The following is a 20061-nucleotide window of genomic DNA, read 5'->3' as shown; positions in this document are numbered from 1 at the left end:
CCCAGGAAAAAAGGGTCACTTTTCCCAGGAAAAAAGGGTCGCTTTTCCCAGGAAAAAGGGTCGCTTTTCCCAGGAAAAAGGGTCGCTTTTCCCAGGAAAAAAGGGTCGCTTTTCCCAGGAAAAAGGGTCGCTTTTCCCAGGAAAAAGGCGGCAGGGCTGTTTTACAGGGATGTCACCTAGGATGTGCCCAGTGCCCGCTATTCCATGGATTCACACATGGAAAATAGAAATACAGACATTGGATGAGGATGGGAATAGGGAGCCAGGCTGGGAGAGCCGGGAATGTTCTCCTGGATCAGGGAAGGATCCAGGGAATCCTTGGAGCCGCTTCCCGATCCCCAAGGGGCTCCCGGAGAGCTGGAATTTGGGGAAGGGCTGGAGGGGCAGGAGCCAGGGAATGGAATTCCCAGTGGGAAAGGGGAGCTTGGGAGTTTGGGACCTTGGGCAGGAATTCCCGGCTGGGCTGGAATTCCCAGAGAATCCCTGGGAGTGTCCCAGGAAAGGCTGGATCACCCTGGAATCATGGAGGTGTCAGGGTTGGAGTTGGATGATCCTTAAATTCCTTCCCCCCCCCCCCCCCCCCAAACCATTCCATGATTCCATAAAATATGATCCCTTTCCTTTTTTTTTTTCTTCTTCCAAAGGCAAATCCCTCTGAATTCCCAGTTTTCCGAGCCCCAGGACCTCCCAAATCCCAGCATCCCAAGCCACCCCTGGAGCATCCCGGCTCGGGAATGTGCCAGAGGCAGCGGATCCGGGATCCAGGATCCCTCCCCGGAGCCGCAGCGCCGAACTGAAAACCACGGGAAGAGAATTCGCTCATCCAGCAAATTCCCAGGAAGGAACCGGCGCCTCCTCAGCAATTCCCGAGCTATTTATTCCCGCTTTTAATTGGCCTGCAGAGCCACGGAAGCAAAAATTACCGGAATATCAAAGGAAACGGGAAACGGGCGCCAACGGATCCGGCGCCGCTCCGGATCCTGCCGCGGGATTTATCCCGAGCTCTCCGTGTGGGGATGGAATTTATCCTTCCCCTGCTTTCTCCTTGATTTTTTCCCGAAAGTTTCGACGCTCCAGGGATTGGATCCGGTGATAAAATCACCCGGCAATCCCAAGGTTACGGAATCACGGAGGTGTTTAAGTTGGAAAAATCCTCGGAGGTCCCCAAATCCAAGAATTCCCAGCGCTTCCAGGACCACCTTTAGTCCATCTCCCCACATCCAGGTGGATTGAGAATCCCTCTGGGAATTCCACTACTGGGCAGCCCTTTCCAGGAGGGAATTCTGCAGGAAAGCCGCTCTGGCCGGAGGAATTATCCGATTCCCACTTCTCGGCTCCTTTTCCCAGAGAGAGAAGGGAAAAAATGGGAATTTTCCCAGCCTGGTCCCTTGTCACCTCCATCCAAAAGGGGCTGGATGTGCTTTGGGATCTACCGAATCCCAGGAAATCCACTCCAAACCCAAAGGAAGGAGGAGGAAGCGGCAGCGATTGTGGGGAGCGACGTCCAGGGATTCACTAAACCCTGGGATCGCGTTTGCCGAAGGAAAAGGGGGAAAATAAGTCTGGAAAAGTCGTGGCTTGATCCAAGGGGTTTTCCAAGTGCTGGGATAAAAAAAAACCAATGGGAAACTGGGAAGGCTCTGGCACAGAATTCCCAGAGGAGCCGTGGTTGGCCCTGGATCCCTGGAAGTGTCCGAGGCCAGGCTGGGCAGGGTTTGGAATAATCTGGGATCAGGAAAGGTGTCCCTGCCCATGGAATGGGAAGAGCATGAAGGTCTCTTCCCACCTAAAATTCCATGGTTTGTGTTTCCTGGGATTGACGGGAGCAGCTCGTGCCTCAGGGCCTGAAATGATCCCAGGAAACTTCAGGAATTTTGGGCTCCTTCATTCCCAGAGATTCCCTTCCCTCCCAGGCCGCGGGGGATCTCCCGGAAAAGCCTTTCCCAGAAAAAATCCTTCGGGATGAAGCCCGGGACACAAACATTCCTGATGAATTGGGGAGCTGTGCGCAGCCTCTGGAATTTCCCAGGATCTGGAATATCCAGCAGGCTCCGGAGCAGCAGCGGGCTTGGAGAATTCTTTATGGAATGAAGGAGGAAATAATTGGGAAAAAAAGGAACGGAATCAAACCCAACCCCCCTCCTCCTGCTCCAGGATTTGGGATCGGCCTTGGATAATCCGGGTGAACTCCAGACATTCCCGGGAATTCCCTGTGCCCACAGGAGGGTGGAGATTCCCCGGATATTCCCCCGGCAGGAAGGAATCCAGGAATGCCTGCTCCAGGAGGGATTCGCTTCCCTAAAAATTCTGGAATTCCAGGCTGGACACGGCTCCGGATCCAAACGCGATCCCAACCATTCCCAAATAGTTTTCCAATGGCAGAAAAATGGTTGGGATCGCGTTTGGATCCGGAGCCGTGTCCAGCCTGGAATTCCAGAATTTGAGGGGCAGGAAAAAATCCCACAGGGAGCAACGGAGGGGCTGGTGGGAAATGGACTTGGATGGGGCTTGCAGGGGGAAAAATTCCCAAAATTTTGGGATGTTCCAGCCCTGGAAGTGTTCACGGGATGGTTTGGGTGGGAAGGGAACTTCAATCCCATCCCATTCCACGGGCAGGGAAATTTCCCAATCCCAGGCTGCTCCAAGGCTTTTCCTTGGACATTTCCAGGGATCCAGGGGCAGCCACAGCTCCTCTGGGAATTCCGTGCCTGAAGGAAAATGAAGGAATTCCATGGCGGGAAAAAAATCCCAAATTTTTCCTCCCGAGGCAAAGGAAAACGGAGCCAAAATCCCAGCGGGATTTTCCCAGCTTGGATGAAAATTTTTTTCCTGAAATTCAGTGCAGAAAACACGGAAAATTTTATGGGTTTAATTTATCCCCCCCCACCTTGGAAAATTCCATAGGGATTTTCCCACCTGTGTCCAGCCGGGAATCCCGTTTGACCCTTATCAGGAAAAACCTTGGAGCAGGCAACGAAGATGCCAAGAAAAATTGGGAACAGGGATTTCAGCAGGACTGGGATTCCCGGGTCTTCACCCCGACAGGGAATCCCGGGAAAGCAAGTGGGATTTTTGGGATGAAACGATTGGAAAACTTCTCCTACCTCGTCAAACTTGGCCTCGTCCTCGCAGTTTTCCAACACTCGGGTGTAGAAGGAAAGTCCTGGAGAGGAAAAAGAGGGAAAACTGGTGGACAAAGGGCTGGGAGAGCCTGGGATTTTGGGATTTGGGAAGAGGTGGATGGAAAAATTCCATGGGAATTCCACCTCCTGGGAGAGGCCCCTCGATCCTGCGGCGCTTCCCTGCTCCAGCCCTTCCCAATCCAGGAGCATCCCGGATTTTTCCGAGCCATCCATGAGTGGTATCCCTCATTTCCCGGCCCCATTCCCGACGGGAATCCTCTCCTGGCATCTCTCCACCATCCATTAATTCCCTAATTAGCCCCGGACACAAACGCAATTAAGCCGGGGTGAGGTGGGAATTCCCGTGGGAAAGCGACTCCGGAGTGGAGCTCAGATCCTGCTGGAGCTTCCCAAAAAATGGGCCAGGTGATGAAAATTCCCCGTTTTCCTGCCTTTTCCCCCAAAGCCAGGCTGGAAAACCAGAATTCCCGGAAAATCCTGGAGTCATCCCCGGTTTTTTCCCCTGCGCGGAACAAGGAGGGGGAAAACGGAACGGCGGCGGAGCCGGGAGCCCTTTGGAGCCACCAGGATTTGATCCCATTCCCAAATCCCTGACGGAAAACCGGGACAATTCGGTTTTCCAGGCAAAGCTGAAATCTCTGGATCCTCACGGGATCCCTCGGGAATGTGGGAGTCAAATCCAAGGCTGCGGATGGAGAGGAATTCCAGGATATTCCAGGATTCTGGGAGCGGATTTCGACCACGGGATCCATCCATCTAGAGCCAGGTCAAAAAATCCGGAATTCCCAGAAAATCCTGGAGTCATGCCTGGTGTGTGCCAGGCTCAGGGATCCAGGAAAACCAGAGGGATGAGGAATATCCAGCCGGGAGCTGGGACAGGGCTCCTCATTCCACGGCCAAGGGTCCAAAGCTTTTCCAGAGGCGCCGGAAAAGTTTTTCCCGACGGATTTTGGGGCGGACACGGGAATTCCAGGAATTCCAGGTCAGCGTGCCTGGAATCCATCCTGTCCCACCCCAGGGAATGACAGAGCCCTGAGGAGGGAAGGAGCCATGGAAATACGGAATTATCCCGCTTGGAAAACCCCTCTCGGACCGGGTTCGGCATTCCCTGATGCCACATCCATTGGGAATTCCATCCCTCCGGGAATGGGGATCCCGCTGCCCTGGGCAGCCCCTTCCCGGCAGGAATTGTTCCCGAGGAATGATTCCCACGGGCTTAATCCAAGAGCCAAAATTCCATCTGGGATTTAAGGAATCGCGCAAAGAGGACCAGGAGCCAGCAGGACAATTCCCAGGCAGCATTCCCAAATTTCCATGGAGCGAAGGGCCAGCAGAGCATTCCCGGGAAACCGAACGAGGGAGGAGCTCTCAGGGGGGTGGATTCAGGATCCCTTCCATCCCAAATCATTCCATGATTCCAAGAGAAGGGAAAACTCCCGGTTTTCTCCTCCTGAAGGATCATCCCGCTTCTTTTTCCCTACGGAATTTTCCCCATCCCCTCGTCCCCAGCCGGCTCCTGCATCCCGTGGAAATTCCAGCCTGGATTCTGTCCCGGATTCCAGCCCCGGAGCTCTCCCACATCCCATAACATTCCGTGTCCAGGACGTTCCCGGCGCTCATCCCTGGAATTCCCCGGCTGCTGCCTCAGTTTCCCGTTGGAAAAAGGGAATTTGGGAAAGACGCTGAGGAGCCTTTGGAGCGGGATTTCTCTCCCTGCGGATCCGGGGTTCGGAGCGGGGAAGGAGCCCAGATCCCTCTCCAGGCACATCCAAGGGATGGATCCATCCGGATCCGCTTCCCCGATCCCGGAATTGCTTCCCGAGCTGCTTCCAGCCCCTTTCCCAGCAGCTGGATTTTCCTGGCCTGGATGAGCCCGGGAAAAAAGGAATTCCCGCCTGGAAGCGTCAGGCATTGTCTGCATCCCGGCGTGACACCAAATCCCCTTTTCCATGGGAATTCATGGAAGGGAAAAACCAGGAAAAACCCTTGGGGACTTCGGTCGTGGAATCCAAGGAAATTCCTTCCTTGGAATTCCATCCCAGAATGGGATGGGTGGGACGGGAGGTCCAATCCCGACCCGTTCCAATCCCCCGTCCCAGGATGCTCCAGCTTTTCCTGGGACACTGCCAGGGATCCAGGGATTCTCCGGGAATTCCAGCCCAGCCGGGAATTCCTTCCCAAGATCCCAAAATCCCCTTTCCCGGTGGAAGCCATTCCCTGTTTCCAGTCTGGACCCAAAGCAGGGATGGATCCCGACATTCCCGAAATCCCGCTGGGAATTTGGGTTGGATTCGGGAGCGGGAATGCCCAGAACTGGAAATTTGGGATCTCCCAGGGCTCCGCAGCAGATTTTCCTGGAATTCTGTCTCTTCCCAAGGATTTTCTTGGAGCTGGAAGCACGACAGGGAGCTGAGGGTTAATTATCCCTGGTTAATGATCCTGCGCTCATTAAGAGCAGGGAAAGCTGATCCAGGCTGGCGATGGAATTCCTGGAATTCCCCTGCTGAGCTGGGAATCTCCGGATGGAATTCCTGGGATTCATTTTCTGAGCTGGGATCTCTGTTCCCGCCTTTTCCACCCCGATGGAATTCCTGGAATTCACCTGGGATTGCTGTTCCCACCTTTTCCACCCCGATGGAATTCCTGGAATTCCCCCGCTGAGCTGGGATCTCCAGATGGAATTCCTGGGATTCATTTTCTGAGCTGGGATCTCTGTTCCCGCCTTTTCCACCCCGATGGAATTCCTGGAATTCCCCTGCTGAGCTGGGAATCTCCGGATGGAATTCCTGGGATTCATTTTCTGAGCTGGGATCTCTGTTCCCGCCTTTTCCACCCCGATGGAATTCCTGGAATTCCCCCGGGATCGCTGTTCCTGCCCCATCCCACTCTCCCCTCCATGGATTCCCGGCCTCTGGAAGAGCTGGGATCCCATCCCGAGCTTTTCCCAAGATTTGGAAAAGCTCTGGCAGCAGCTCCACAGCCCCGGGAGAATTTTTCCTCCTTCCCATGAATTTTTCCTCCTTCCCAAGGGAATCTTTGGAGATGCTGCGATGGGAACGGGAAGCTGCGGGATCCTCGGGAGAAATCCAGGCTGTTCCCGGATTCCCAAAGAAAAAATAGGATTTCTTTGGGAGCCTCAATCCTACAAACCCTCGATCCCACAGCCGGATTCCAGCTGGGACGCGATCCCGGCTCCCGGCAGGAATTTCAGCCTGGGAATTCACCGCTTTTCCCTGGAAAAACCCGCGGGGAGGGGATCCCAAAAAGAGCAGGTTTGGGGTCGTGCGTGGGGAAACTGAGGCAGGGATGGATGCAGGGTGTTCCCAAATCCTGTCCCTCAAATTCCATCCCCAATTCCCAATCCCCAAATCCTGACCCCAAATCCTGTCCCACAAATCCTGACCCCAAATCCTGTCCCTATCCCTGTTCCTTCGAATCCTGTCCCTCAAATTCCATCCCCAATTCCTGCACCCCCAAATCCTGACCCCAAATCCTGTCCCTATCCCTGTTCCTTCGAATCCTGTCCCTCAAATTCCATCCCCAATTCCCAATCCCCAAATCCTGACCCCAAATCCTGTCTCTCAAATTCCATCCCCAATTCCCAATCCCCAAATCCTGACCCCAAATCCTGTCCCTCAAATTCCATCCCCAATTCCTGCACCCCCAAATCCAGCCCCCAATTCCTGCATTCCCACAATCCTGCTCCCCCCAAATTTTGACCCCAAATCCTGCTCCTCCAAAATCCTATCCCCAAATCCCACCCCAAAGTTTTGTCCCCAAATCCCACCCCTCGAATCCTTTCCCTCAAATCCTTCTCCCCATTTCCTGCACCCCAAATCCCACCTCCCCAAAATCCTCTCCCCCAATTCCTGTCCCTCAAATCCTGCTTCCCAAATTTCTTCCCCAATCCACTCCCGCAGTTCTTGTTCCCCAATTCCTGTCCCCATATCCCGCCCTCCAAATCCTGTCCCCCAAATTCCGCTTCCTAAATCCTGCCCAAACAATCCTGTCCTAAATCCCTCTCCCTCAATTCCCAATCCCCAAATCCTGATCCCCTAAATTCTTCTCCCCAAATCCTGATCCCTAAATCCCTCAGACCAAATCCCTCTCCTCCAAATCCTTCTCCCCAAAATCCCTCTCCCCCAAATCCTTCATCCCTTTCCCCCGATTCTTCTCCCCTAAATTCTTCTCCCCCAAATTCTGATACCCAATCCCTCTCCCCCAAATCCTGATCCCAAATCCCTCTCCTCCAAATCCCGATCCCCAATTCCTCTCCCCCAAATATTGATCCCAAGTTCCTCTCCCCCAAATTCTGATCCCAAATCCCTCTCCTCCAAATCCTGATCACCCAATTCCTGCTCCCCAAATCCCTCATCCCCAAATCCCTCTCCCCCAAATCCTTCATCCCTTTCCCCCGATTCTTCTCCCCTAAATTCTTCTCCCCAAATCCTGATCCCCAAAATCCCTCTCCCCCAAATCCTGATCCCGAATTCCTCTCCCCCAAATCCTTCATCCCTTTCCCCCGATTCTTCTCCCCTAAATTCTTCTCCCCAAATTCTGATACCCAATCCCTCTCCCCCAAATCCTGATCCCCAAAATCCCTCTCCCCCAAATCCTGATCCCGAATTCCTCTCCCCCAAATCCTTCATCCCTTTCCCCCGATTCTTCTCCCCTAAATTCTTCTCCCCAAATCCTGATCCCCAAAATCCCTCTCCCCCAAATCCTGATCACCCAATTCCCTCTCCCCAAATCCTGATCCCCAGTTCCTCTCCCCAAATCCTGATCCCAAATCCTGATCACCCAATTCCTGCTCCCCCAATCTCTCTCCCTCAAATCCCTCCCCCAAACCCCTCTCCCTATTTCCCGCTCCTCCAATTCCCTCATCTCCAATCCCTCTCCCCCAAATCCTTCATCCCTTTCGCCCGATTCTTCTCCCCTAAATTCTTCTCCCCAAATTCTGATCCCAAATTCCTCTCCCCCAAATCCTGATCCCGAATCCCTCTCCCCCAAATCCTGATCCCGAATCCCTCTCCCCCAAATTCTGATCCCCAATCCCTCTCCCCCAAATTCTTCATCCCTTTCCCCCGATTCTTATCTCCTATGTTCTTCTCCCCAAATTCTGATCCCCAATCCCTCTCCCCCAAATCCCGATCCCCAATCCTTCTCCCCCAAATCCTGATCCCCAATTCCTCTCCCCCAAATATTGATCCCCAATCCCTCTCCCCCAAATCCTGATCCCCCCAATCCCTCTCCCCCAAATCCCTCTCCCCCAAATCCCTCATCCCAAATCCCAATCCCCAAACCCTCTCCCCCCAATCCCTCTCCCCCCAATCCCTCTCCCCCCAATCCCTCTCCCCCAAATCCCTCTCCCCCAAATCCCAATCCCCAATCCCTCTCCCCCAAATCCCTCTCCCCCAAATCCCAATCCCCAATCCCTCTCCCCCAAATCCCTCATCCCAAATCCCAATCCCCAAATCCCGATCCCCAATCCCTCTCCCCCAAATCCCTCTCTCCCAAATCCCAATCCCCAAATCCCGCTCCCCCAAAGCCCGATCCCCAGTCCCGCTCCCGGTACCCCGGAACGCCGCCTTGGCGATGCGGTCGCCTTTGCCGCGGAGGCCGGAGACGGAGCGGAGCTGCAGCACCAGAGCCATGGGGGACCGGGCCGGGCTCGGCCGGGCCCGTGCGGCTCCCGGGGCCCGGGACAGGCTCGGGACGGGCTCGGGGCGGGCTCGGACGGGCTCGGGACGGGCTCGGAGCGGAGCCGGGGGCGGCTCGGGGCGCTCGGGGCGACGCCGCTGCCTGATGCGGTCCCGGGGCGGTCTCGGTGCGGAGCCCGGTGTGGTCCCGGTGCGGTCCCGGTGCCTGATGCGGTCCCGGGGCGGGCTCGGTGCGGAGCCCGGTGTGGTCCCGGTGCGGTCTCGGTGCCTGATGCGGTCCCGGTGCAGAGCCCGAGGTGGCCCCGGTTCCTGATGCGGTCCCGATGCGAGCCCGGTGTGGTCCCGGGGCGGTCTCGGTGCCTGATGCGGTCCCGGTGCGGTCTCGGTGCAGAGCCCGAGGTGGTCCCGATGTGGTCCCGGTGCCTGATGCGGTCCCGGTGCGGTCTCGGTGCGGAGCCCGGTGTGGTCCCGGGGCGGTCTCGGTGCGGAGCCCGGTGTGGTCCCGGGGTGGTCTCGGTGCCTGATGCGGTCCCGGTGCGGTCTCGGTGCAGAGCCCGAGGTGGTCCCGGTGCGGTCTCGGTGCGGAGCTGGGTCTGGTCCCGGTGCGGTCTCGGTGCGGAGCTGGGTCTGGTCCCGGTGCGGTCTCGGTGCGGAGCCCGGTGTGGTCCCGGGGCGGTCCCGGGGCGGTCCCGGTGCCTGATGCGGTTCTGGTGCAGAGCCCGAGGTGGTCCCGGGGTGTTCCCGGTGCGGTCTCGGTGCAGAGCCCGAGGTGCTCCCGGCTCCTGATGCGGTTCCGATGCGGTCCCGGTGCGGTCTCGGTGCGGAGCTGGGTCTAGTCCCGGGGCGGTCCCGGTGCGAAGCCCGAGGTGGTCCCGGTGCCTGATGCGGTCCCGGTGCGGTCCCGGTGCAGAACCCTAGGCGGTCCCGGTACCTGATGCGGTCCCGGGGCGGTCCCGGTGCGAAGCCCGGGTGGTCCCGGTGCTTGACGCGGTCCCGGTGCGGAGCGCGGTGAGGTGCCCGGAGCCTGACGCGGTCCCAGTCCCGGTGCTGGTCCCGGTCCCGGTGTGGTCCCGGTCCCGGTGCCGGTCCCGGTGCCGGTGCTGGTCCCGGTGCTGGTCCCGGTGCTGGTCCCGGTCCCGGTGTGGTCCCGGTGCCGGTGCCGGTCCCGGTGCCGGTCCCGGTGCCGGTGCCGCGCTCCGGATCTCGCTGCGGTCTCAGTCCCGGTGCTGGTCCCGGTCCCGGTGCCGGTCCCGGTGCCGGTGCTGGTCCCGGTGCCGGTGCGGTGCTGGTCCCAGTCCCGGTGCTGGTCCCGGTGCCGGTGCCGGTGCCGGTGCCGGTGCCGGTGCCGCGCTCCGGATCTCGCTGCGGTCTCGGTGCCGGTGCGGAGCTTCCCCCGCTCCCAGCGCTGAATGATCCAGCAGCGGGGCCGCCCCTTCCTCCCTCCCGCCGCCTCCTCCTCCTCCTCCTCCTCCTCCTCCTCCTCCTCCTCCTCCTCCTCCTCCTCCTCCTCCCCTCCCTCCCCTTTTCCTTCCTTTTCCTTTTCCTTCCTTTTCCTTTTCCTTCCTTTTCTTTTTCCCATTTTTCTCCCTTTCCCCCCCGTTTTCCCCTTCCCCTTTTTCCTTTTCCCCTATTTCCCCTTTTTTCCTCCTCTTCCCCTTTTTTCTTTTCCCCTTTCCTCGTTTTCTCCCTTTCCCCCTTTCCTCCATTCCTCTTTTAGCCCTTTTCCCTTTTTCCCCCTTTTCCCCTTTTTCTCCTTTTCTCCCTTTCCCCCTTTCCCGTTTTTCCTTTCCCCCCTTTTCCCCATTTTTTCTTTTCCCCATTCCCATTTTTCCCCTTTTCCCCTTTCCCCCTTTATCCCATTTTTTCTTTTCCCCTTTCCTCTTTTTCCCCCTTTTCCCCCTTTTCCTCCTTTCCCCCCTTTCCCCTTTTCCCATTTTTCCTTTTCCCCTTTCCTCGTTTTCTCCCTTTCCCCCTTTCCCGTTTTTCCTTTCCCCCCTTTTCCCCATTTTTTCTTTTCCCCTTTCCTCCTTTTCTCCCTTTTCCCCATTCCCATTTTTCCCCTTTTCCCCTTTCCCCCTTTATCCCATTTTTTCTTTTCCCCTTTCACCCTTTTCCCCTTTTATCATTTTCACCATTTTCCCCTTTCCTCCTTTTTTCCCTTTCCCGTTTTTCCTTTTCCCCTTTTCCTCCTTTTTTTCCCCTTTCCCCCCTTTCCCCATTTTTTTCTTTCTCCTTTTCCTCCTTTCCTCCTTTTTCCCATTCCCATTTTTCCCCTTTCTCCCTTTTCCTCCTTTTCCCCTTTCCCCCTTTTATCGTTTTTCCCCCTTTTCTCCTTTTTTCCCTTTCCCGTTTTCCCCTTTTCCCCTTTCCTCCTTTTCTTCCTTTTCCCCATTCCCATTTTTCCCCTTTTCCCCGTTTTTTCTTTCCCCTTTTTCTCCTTTTCTCCTTTTCCCCATTCCCATTTTTCCCCTTTTCCCTTCCCCCTTTTCCCCATTTTTTCTTTCCCCTCTTCTCCCTTTTCCCCATTCCCATTTTCCCCTTTTTCCCATTTTTTCTTTCCCCTTTTCCCCCTTTTCCCAGCTGCAGGAAGCCGGGAATGGGGAAACTGAGGCAGAGCCCCATGGGATCCACACCCTCCGTCCGCCCTTCCCAAAAAAATAAAATCCCGGGAACGCCGCGGAGGAGCCGAGCCGGACAGGGACAGAATCCTGGAATTGCGGGAATCCGGGAATTCTGGGCGCTGGAAAATCCCAAAACCCGCTCCCCGCAAATCTCCAGGGATTTGAGATCCCCCGGGAATGGGGATTCGATCCCGGGGCAGGAATTATTCCCGATATCCCACAGCTGGAGGCCGCCGGGAATTCCGCCGGGAATTCCCAGTCCCGCCGCGCTCCGGGCTCGGAAAATCCATAAAAAAACTCGGGGAGGGGAGAAGGGAAATCATCGGGAATTCCGGGATTCGGGAATTCTGCTCGCGGGTTTCGCTGGGAAGGACACAAAACCCTCGGGAATTCGGGCGGCTTTCCTGGGAAATTATAATAATAGATGCTAATTAGAGCCTATTGCATATTCATGAGCTTGTGGGGGAATCCCGCCCCATCCCGGGGATGGGCATTCCCAGCTCTGAATCCCTGGGATTTGGGATTTTTTTGGGAATTCTGCCCCCCATTCCACATTCCCAGCTCTGAATCCCTGGGATTTGGGATTTTTTTGGGAATTCTGCCCCCCATCCCACATTCCCAGCTCTGAATCCGTGGGATTTTTGGGAATTCCTCCCCATCCCACATTCCCAGCTCTGAATCCCTGGGATTTGGGATTTTTTTGGGAATTCTGCCCCCCATTCCACATTCCCAGCTCTGAATCCCTGGGATTTGGGATTTTTTTGGGAATTCTGCCCCCCATCCCACATTCCCAGGTGTGAATCCATGGGATTTTTGGGAATTCCTCCCCATCCCACATTCCCAGCTCTGAATCCCTGGGATTTGGGATTTTTTTTGGGAATTCTGCCCCCCATCCCACATTCCCAGCTCTGAATCCGTGGGATTTTTTTGGGAATTCCTCCCCATCCCGTATTCCCACCTCTGAATCCATGGGATTTGGGATTTTTGGGAATTCTGGTTTACACCTGGGAATCCATGGAATTTTTCGGGAATTCCTCCCCATCCCACATTCCCAGGTGTGAATCCATGGGATTTGGGATTTTTTGGGAATTCTGCCCCACCCCAGGACACACCTGGGCCTTCCCACCCGTGAATCCATGGGATTTGGGATTTTTGGGAATCCTGATTCTTACCCGGGCATTCCCACTTGTAAATCCATGGAATTTTTTAGGAATTCCTCCACATCCCATATTCCCAGCTGTGAATCCGTGGGATTTGGGATTTTTTTGGGAATTCCTCTCCATCCCTCATTCCCACCTATGAATCCATGGGATTTGGGATTTTTTTGGGAATTCCTCTCCATCCCTCATTCCCACCTATGAATCCATGGGATTTGGGATTTTTTTTGGGAATTCCTCCCCATCCCACATTCCCAGCTCTGAATCCGTGGGATTTGGGATGTTTTGGGAATTCTACCCCACCCCAGGATGCACCTGCACATTCCCACCTGTGAATACATGGAATATGGGATTTTTTAAGGAATTCCTGTCCATCTCTCATTCCCATCTGTGAATCCATGGGATCTGGGATTTTTTGGGAATTCTGCCCCACCCCAGGACACACCTGGGCCTTTCCACCCGTGAATCCATGGGATTTGGGATTTTTTGGGAATTCCAGGAGACATTGGGCATTCCCACCCATGAATCCATGGGATTTGGGATTTTTTGGGAATTCCAGGAGATATTGGGCATTGCCACCTGTGAATCCATGGGATTTTTTGGGAATTCCTCCCCATCCCACATTCCCATCTGTGCAGCCATGGGATTTGGGATATTTTGGGAGTTCTGCCCCATCCTGCATTCCCACCTGTGAATCCATGGAATTTAGGATTTTTTGGGAATCTCGGTTGACACCTGGGCATTCCCACCTTTCCCCTCCCTCTCCCCCACATTCCCATTCCATAAAATCCGAATTTTTGCCTCCTGGCTGCGTTGGCTCCCGAATCCCGGCGATTCTTTGGGATCATTTTAAGGAGCAGGAGGAGCCCCGCCCCCAAACGGGGTCAAAGGCCAAAAGAAACCCCAAAATCAGCACGAAACTCCCCAAAATCGGCCCCGGTTTGGGGTCCAGCCAAACCCACCCCGCTCCATGTGCTGGGAAACACCGGGGAAAAATGGGGAAAAAAGCGAAAATTGAGGGAAAATGGGGAGAAAACCCGGAAAATGGGGAAAAGGGAGGGAGAAAATAAGGGAAAAGCAACAAAATGGGGGAAAAAATGGAAATTAAAATGAAAAAAAAAAGGAAGACAAAATTTGGGAATAAAAAACCAGGGGAGGGGGGAGGAAAAGAAAGGAAAACCCAGGATGGATCCGGGAATTCTTTGGGATCTTTAATGGGAAGGGCGGAATCCCAGGGCTGCCCCCGGGCCAGGATCCGATCCCGAAATTCCTTTCCGCCGTCAGGGATGTTCCCACCTGGAATGGGCGATCCCAAATCCCAAATCCCAGATCCCAAATCCCAGATCCCAAATCCCAAATCCCAGATCCCAAATCCCAAATCCCAAACCCCAAATCCCAAATCCCAAATCCCAAATCTTTGGCTCCGGACCCGCTCCCAGTTCAAATCTGCCATTCCGAGGCAGGAATTTTTCCGTTTTTCCATGGATTTTTCCCGCTCCCGGGCTCGCTCCGCAGCTCCTCCCGATCCAATCCTTTAGAGGGCACCAGGAGCTCGGGAATTGCATCCCTGGGAGCAGCCGAGGGAGGAATTCCCGCCCCAAATCCCAGCCAGCCCCGCCCGCTCCAGCCCCGAATTCCAGGATTCCCCCTCCGGGTGGGATTGGAGATCCCGATCCCAATTCCCGGCCGGGAAAAGGGCGAGGCTGGAATTTCGGGATGGAGCGGGGATGGGGAGGGGAAATCATGGAAAGGAAGTGTTTCGAACGGAAAAATTTGGGATTTTTGGGGGAGGAATTCCTGCTGGGAGGGTGGGCTGGAATTCCCAGAGAATCCCTGGATTTTCCATGGGTGGGGATGGTGGGAGGGGTCCCTGCCCATGGAATGGGGGTGGAACTGGAAGATCCTGGAATTCTCTTCCCACAAAACCCATCCCAGAATTCCGAAGGTTCCCTGGGATCATCCTGCAAGGAATGTCCCCCCGTTCCTGTCCCCTGGATCTTCCCGCTCCCGGGAGTCCCGTTGTCCATAAAATCATGGAATTGTGGAGCCTGGAAAAGCCCACGGAGGCCTCGGATCCGACCATTCCCAGCCCTGATCCCCGTCCCCCCAAATCCAAGGGATTCCAATCCCTCCGGAATGGGAATTCCACCCTGCCCTGGGCAGGAGAAGGCCTGGAAAACCTTTCCAGGCGGGAATTGTTCCCAAAATCCAACCAAACCTCCCTCGGCGCAACACCCAGGGTCCAAACTCCAGCTGGAAATTCCTGGGAATGCCGGCGCGGCGCCTGCCCTGGAGGTTTTCCATAAAAATTCCAGCGGAAGCAGCTGGGAGCCAGGAAGGAGCTGGGAGAGAGGGAAAAGGTCACCGGGAAAACCTTGGGAAGGGAAATCCCACCTGGAAATCCCACCGGGAATTGTCTCCCATGGGTGGGAAGGAGGAAATCCGAGCCCATGCCACGGGCCGGGATCCTTCATCCAGCCCGGCCCGGCGCATTCCAGGGATCGGGAGGATCTGGGATTTGTCCCCGCTCTGATCCAGCTTCTCCCGCCTGGATCCAGAGGGTTTGGGATCGGCCCTGGGTGTCTTTTCCAGCCCCACATTCCCAAATAAACACCTCGGATCCACGACTGGTCCCACGTGGATTTCCTGGTCTCCGAGAGCTTCTCCCGCCCTGGCAATTCCAGAATTCCATGGAACGGTTTGAGCTGCGTTGACACCAGAAGCGATTCCCGTTTTTATTCCCTTTAAATCATTTCACATCCCGTTTTTCCTCCCTCATCCCGCTTTTCCAGCAGAATGCAGAGGAGCAGGGCTGGAATCCGGCCCGGATCCATCGCAGAACAAATCCATGGATGGAAACCGAGGAGGAGGAAAAGGAACCAAAGCTCAATTCCGCTGGAATCTCCAAAATCCAGGGGAATATTCCCAAACCCGGCCTTTCCCGGGGAAAAGACAAATCCGGAATTCCCTTCATCCCGGATTGTCATTCCCTGCTCCCACAGAGCCAAGGCCAAAGGGTTTGGATCATCCCAGACATTCCCCCCGGCTCTCCGTGCCTCAGTTTCCCTGTGGATATTCTCTGGAATGTTCCAGTCCTGATTCCCTCTCTCTCCATTTCCCGGGAATATTCCAGCCCCGATTCCCTCTCTCTCCTTTTCCCGGGAATATTCCAGCCCCGATTCCCTCTCTCTCCATTTCCCGGGAATATTCCAGCCCCGATTCCCTCTCTCTCCATTTCCCGGGAATATTCCAGGCCCGATTCCCTGTCTCTCCATTTCCCGGGAATATTCCAGCCCCGATCCCTGTCCATGACCGGATTTCCCAGGGACGCTCCTGCCGCGGTTCTCCCGGGAGATTCCCTGGTCCCGGATTCCCAAGGGATGATCCTGTCCCGGTTTCCCCAGTCCTGTTTTTCCCGGGAGTTGCTCCAGTCCCGTTTCTCCCACGGGACGCTCCAGCTCCGCTTCCCCGTGTCCCGGTACCCCCGGGAGATATTCCCATCCCAGTTTCCCTTATCCCGTTTTTCCCGGGACATGCTCCCATCCCGGTTTCCCCTATCCCGGTACCCCCGGGAGGAGCTTTTGTCCCGGTTCTCCCGGGCCGGGTATTCCCGGGAGATTTTCCTCCCCTTTTTTCCTGAGGGACGCTCCTGTCCTGGTCCCACCGGGAGATTTCGCCTGTCCCGGTTCCCCCTGTCCCGGTACCATGGGGAAATTCTTCTGTCCCGGTTCCGCCTGTCCCGGTAGTCCCAGGGCAGCCTCCTGTCCCGGTTCCTCCTGTCCCGGTGTCCCCCCTGTCCCGGACCCACCAAGACTTTTCCAGCCCCGTTTTTCCCGGAGGATGCTCCATTCCCGGTTCCGCCTGTCCCGGTTCCCCTTGTCCCAGTGTCCCCGGGAGATTCTCCTGTCCTGGTCCCACCGGGACTTTTCCAGCCCTGTTTTTCCCAGAGCACGCTCCATTCCCGGTTCCTCCTGTCCCGGTCCTACCGGGAGATTTCGCCTGTCCCGGTACCATGGGGAAATTCTTCTGTCCCGGTTCCGCCTGTCCCGGTAGTCCCAGGGGAATCTCCTGTCCCGGTTCCGCCTGTCCCGGTTCCGCCTGTCCCGTCCCACCGGGACATTCCCAGCCCCGTTTTCCCGGAGCACGCTCCATTCCCGGTTCCTCCTGTCCCGGTACCACCGGAGATTCTCCTGTCCCGGTTCCTCCTGTCCCGGTACCACCGGAGATTCTCCTGTCCCGGTTCCCCCTGTCCCGGTTCCGCCTGTCCCGTCCCACCGGGACATTCCCAGCCCCGTTGTTCCCGAAGCACGCTCCATCCATTCCCGGTTCCGCCTGTCCCGGTTCCGCCTGTCCCGTCCCACCGGGACATTTCCAGCCCCGTTTTCCCGAAGCACGCTCCATCCATTCCCGGTTCCGCCTGTCCCGGTTCCCCCTGTCCCAGTTCCGCCTGTCCCGTCCCACCGGGACACTCCCAGCCCCGTTGTTCCCGGAGCCTGTCCCGTCCCACCGGGACATTCCCAGCCCCGTTGTTCCCGGAGCACGCTCCATTCCCGGTTCCGCCTGTCCCGGTTCCGCCTGTCCCGTCCCACCGGGACATTTCCAGCCCCATTGTTCCCGGAGCACGCTCCATTCCCGGTTCCGCCTGTCCCGGTACCACCGGAGATTCTCCTGTCCCGGTTCCTCCTGTCCCGGTACCACCGGAGATTCTCCTGTCCCGGTTCCCCCTGTCCCGGTTCCGCCTGTCCCGTCCCACCGGGACACTCCCAGCCCCGTTTTCCCGGAGCACGCTCCATTCCCGGTTCCTCCTATCCCGGTACCACCGGAGATTCTCCTGTCCCGGTTCCCCCTGTCCCGTCCCACCGGGACATTCCCAGCCCCGTTTTCCCGGAGCACGCTCCATCCATTCCCGGTTCCCTCCTCCCCTGCCCCTCTCCCGGCCCGGGGCGGGCTCGGGGCGGCCCCGGTGGGCGGCGGGGCCGCGGGGAGCCCGGCCCCGCTCCGCTCCCGCGTACGAAAGGCTCCGGCCCGGGCGGGCCCCGCTCACAGCCCGGGACCCCGCACCCATGGGCGGCTGCCGGGCCCCGCCGCGGCCCCGGGGGGCTCCTCGCCGTCCTGAGCCCCCGGTACCGGCCGGCACCGGCGGGGCGCAGCCCCGGGACTGAGGGAACCCCGGGAAGAGGCCACGGGAGGCTCGGGAATTCCCGCGGGTGAGCGGGGAACGGGGCGGGGGGACACGGAGCGCCGGGAGGGGAGCGGGCTGCGGGAGCCCCGAGAGCCGGCGGCGGCGGAGAGGGAGATGCTCCGGGTCTCCCGGGGGAATCCCTCTGTCCCCGTTCTCCCGGGATGCTCCAGCACCGAATTCCTGTGTCCCGGTTCTCCCCGAATTCCTGTGTCCCGGTTCTCCCGGGATGCTCCAGTCCCGAATTCCCGTGTCCCGGTTCCCCCCAAATTCCTGTGTCCTGGTTCTCCCCAAATTCCTGTGTCCCAGTTCTCCCCGAATTCCTGTGTCCCGGTTCTCCCCGAATTCCTGTGTCCCGGTTCTCCCGGGATGCTCCAGCACCGAATTCCTGTGTCCCGGTTCCCCCCGAATTCCTGTGTCCCGGTTCTCCCCAAATTCCTGTGTCCCGGTTCTCCCCGAATTCCTGTGTCCCGGTTCTCCCGGGATGCTCCAGCACCAAATTCCTGTGTCCCGGTTCTCCCCAAATTCCTGTGTCCCAGTTCTCCCCGAATTCCTGTGTCCCGGTTCTCCCGGGATGCTCCAGCACCGAATTCCTGTGTCCCGGTTCTCCCCAAATTCCTGTGTCCCGGTTCTCCCCGAATTCCTGTGTCCCCGTTCTCCCGGGATGCTCCAGTCCCGAATTCCTGTGTCCCGGTTCTCCCAGGATGCTCCAGCACCGAATTCCTGTGTCCCGGTTCTCCCCAAATTCCTGTGTCCCGGTTCTCCCGGGATGTTTCAGCCCCAAATTCCTGTGTCCCGGTTCTCCCCAAATTCCTGTGTCCCGGTTCTCCCAGAATTCCTGTGTCCCGGTTCTCCCGGGATGCTCCTGTCCTTAATTCCTGTGTCCCGGTTCTCCCCAAATTCCTGTGTCCCGTTTCTCCTGGGATGCTCCAGTCCCAAATTCCTGTGTCCCGGTTCTCCCGGGATGCTCCAGTCCCAAATTCCTGTGTCCCGGTTCTCCCGGGATGCTCCTGTCCCAAATCCCTCTGTCCCAGTTCCCCCTGTCCTGGTGGTCCTGGTTCCTACCCAGTTCCTATCCCAGTTCTCCCTGTCCCAGTTCTCCCTGTCCCGGTTCCTATCCCAGTTCCTATCCCGGTTCTCCCTGTCCCGGTTCTCCTTGTCCCAGTTCCATCCTGGTTCCTGTCCCGGATCCCCTGTCCCGGGACAATCTCTGCATCCCATTTCCACAGGGATGCTCCTGCCCCCATCCCAGGGATCAGCTCCACGATCCCGGGGTGATCCAAATCCACCCTGGGACATTCCCAGGGATTCTTTGGGAATTCCAGCCCAGCCGGGAATTCCTGCCCAAGATCCCAAAATCCCAAGCTCCCCTTTCCCACTGGGAATTCCATTCCCTGGCTCCTGCCCCTCCAGCCCTTCCCCAAATTCCAGCTCTCCCGGAGCCCCTTGGGGATCGGGAAGCGGCTCCAAGGATTCCCGGGATCCTTCCCCGATCCAGGAGAACATTCCCGGCTCTCTGGAGCAGCTCCGTGCTCTCCTCTCCAGCTCCGTGTCCCGCTGATTTTGGGATCCGGGAGCTGTGGGTGGGCGCTCACCTGCCCCATCCCGATGCTGGATTGGGACTGGGATTGGGACTTGGATTGGGACTGGAACTGGGATTGGGATTGGGATGGAGATTGGGACTTGGACTGGGATTGGGACTGGAACTGGGACTGGGATTGGGACTGGGATTGGGAATGGGACGGGGATTGGGACTGGGATAGGGACTGGGATAGGGACTGGGATTGGAATGGAGATTGGGATTGGGATTGGGATTGGGATTGGGAATGGGATTGGGTCTGGGATTGGGAATGGGACGGGGATTGGGACTGGGACTGGGATTGGGACTGGGATTGGGACAGGGATTGAGACTGGGACTGGGACTGGAACTGGGACTGGGATTGGAATGGATATTGGGACTTGGATTGGGATTGGGACTGGGATGGGGACTGGGATTGGGACTGGGATTGGGACTGGGATTGGGAATGGGATTGGGACTGGGATTGGGATTGGGACTGGGATGGGGACTGGGATTGGGACTGGGATTGGGACTGGGATTGGGAATGGGATTGGGAATGGGATTGGGACTGGGATTGGGATTGGGAACGGGATTGGGATTGGGAATGGGAATGGGATTGGGACTGGAACTGGGACTGGGATTGGGACTGGGGCTGGGATGGGGACTGGGATTGGGAATGGGATTGGGATTGGGACTGGGATTGGGAATGCGATTGGGACTGGGACTGGGAATGGGATTGGGAC

General features: G+C 57.1%; 1 protein-coding gene across 2 annotated transcripts in view; it reads right to left on the bottom strand.

Moving 5' to 3' along the window:
* The window catches only part of OTOF (otoferlin), a 121239-nt gene extending 112387 nt beyond the window's left edge, over positions 1-8852 (bottom strand). For both annotated transcript variants that reach the window (XM_077782491.1, XM_077782490.1), the window contains exons 1-2: positions 8719-8852; positions 3105-3163 (exon numbers count right to left, since the gene is read on the bottom strand). In XM_077782491.1, coding sequence (XP_077638617.1) covers positions 3105-3163; positions 8719-8797 — 138 coding nt within the window. In that variant the 5' untranslated portion in view covers positions 8798-8852. The remainder of the gene's footprint in view (positions 1-3104; positions 3164-8718) is intronic.
* Positions 8853-20061: the final 11209 nt, after the last annotated feature.

This window comes from Lonchura striata, chromosome 3 (genome assembly GCF_046129695.1).
Source record: "Lonchura striata isolate bLonStr1 chromosome 3, bLonStr1.mat, whole genome shotgun sequence".
In the NCBI taxonomy this organism is placed as follows: domain Eukaryota; kingdom Metazoa; phylum Chordata; class Aves; order Passeriformes; family Estrildidae; genus Lonchura; species Lonchura striata.
Note: the sequence above shows the minus strand (reverse complement) of the source record. Positions and strands in the feature narration are given on the sequence as shown.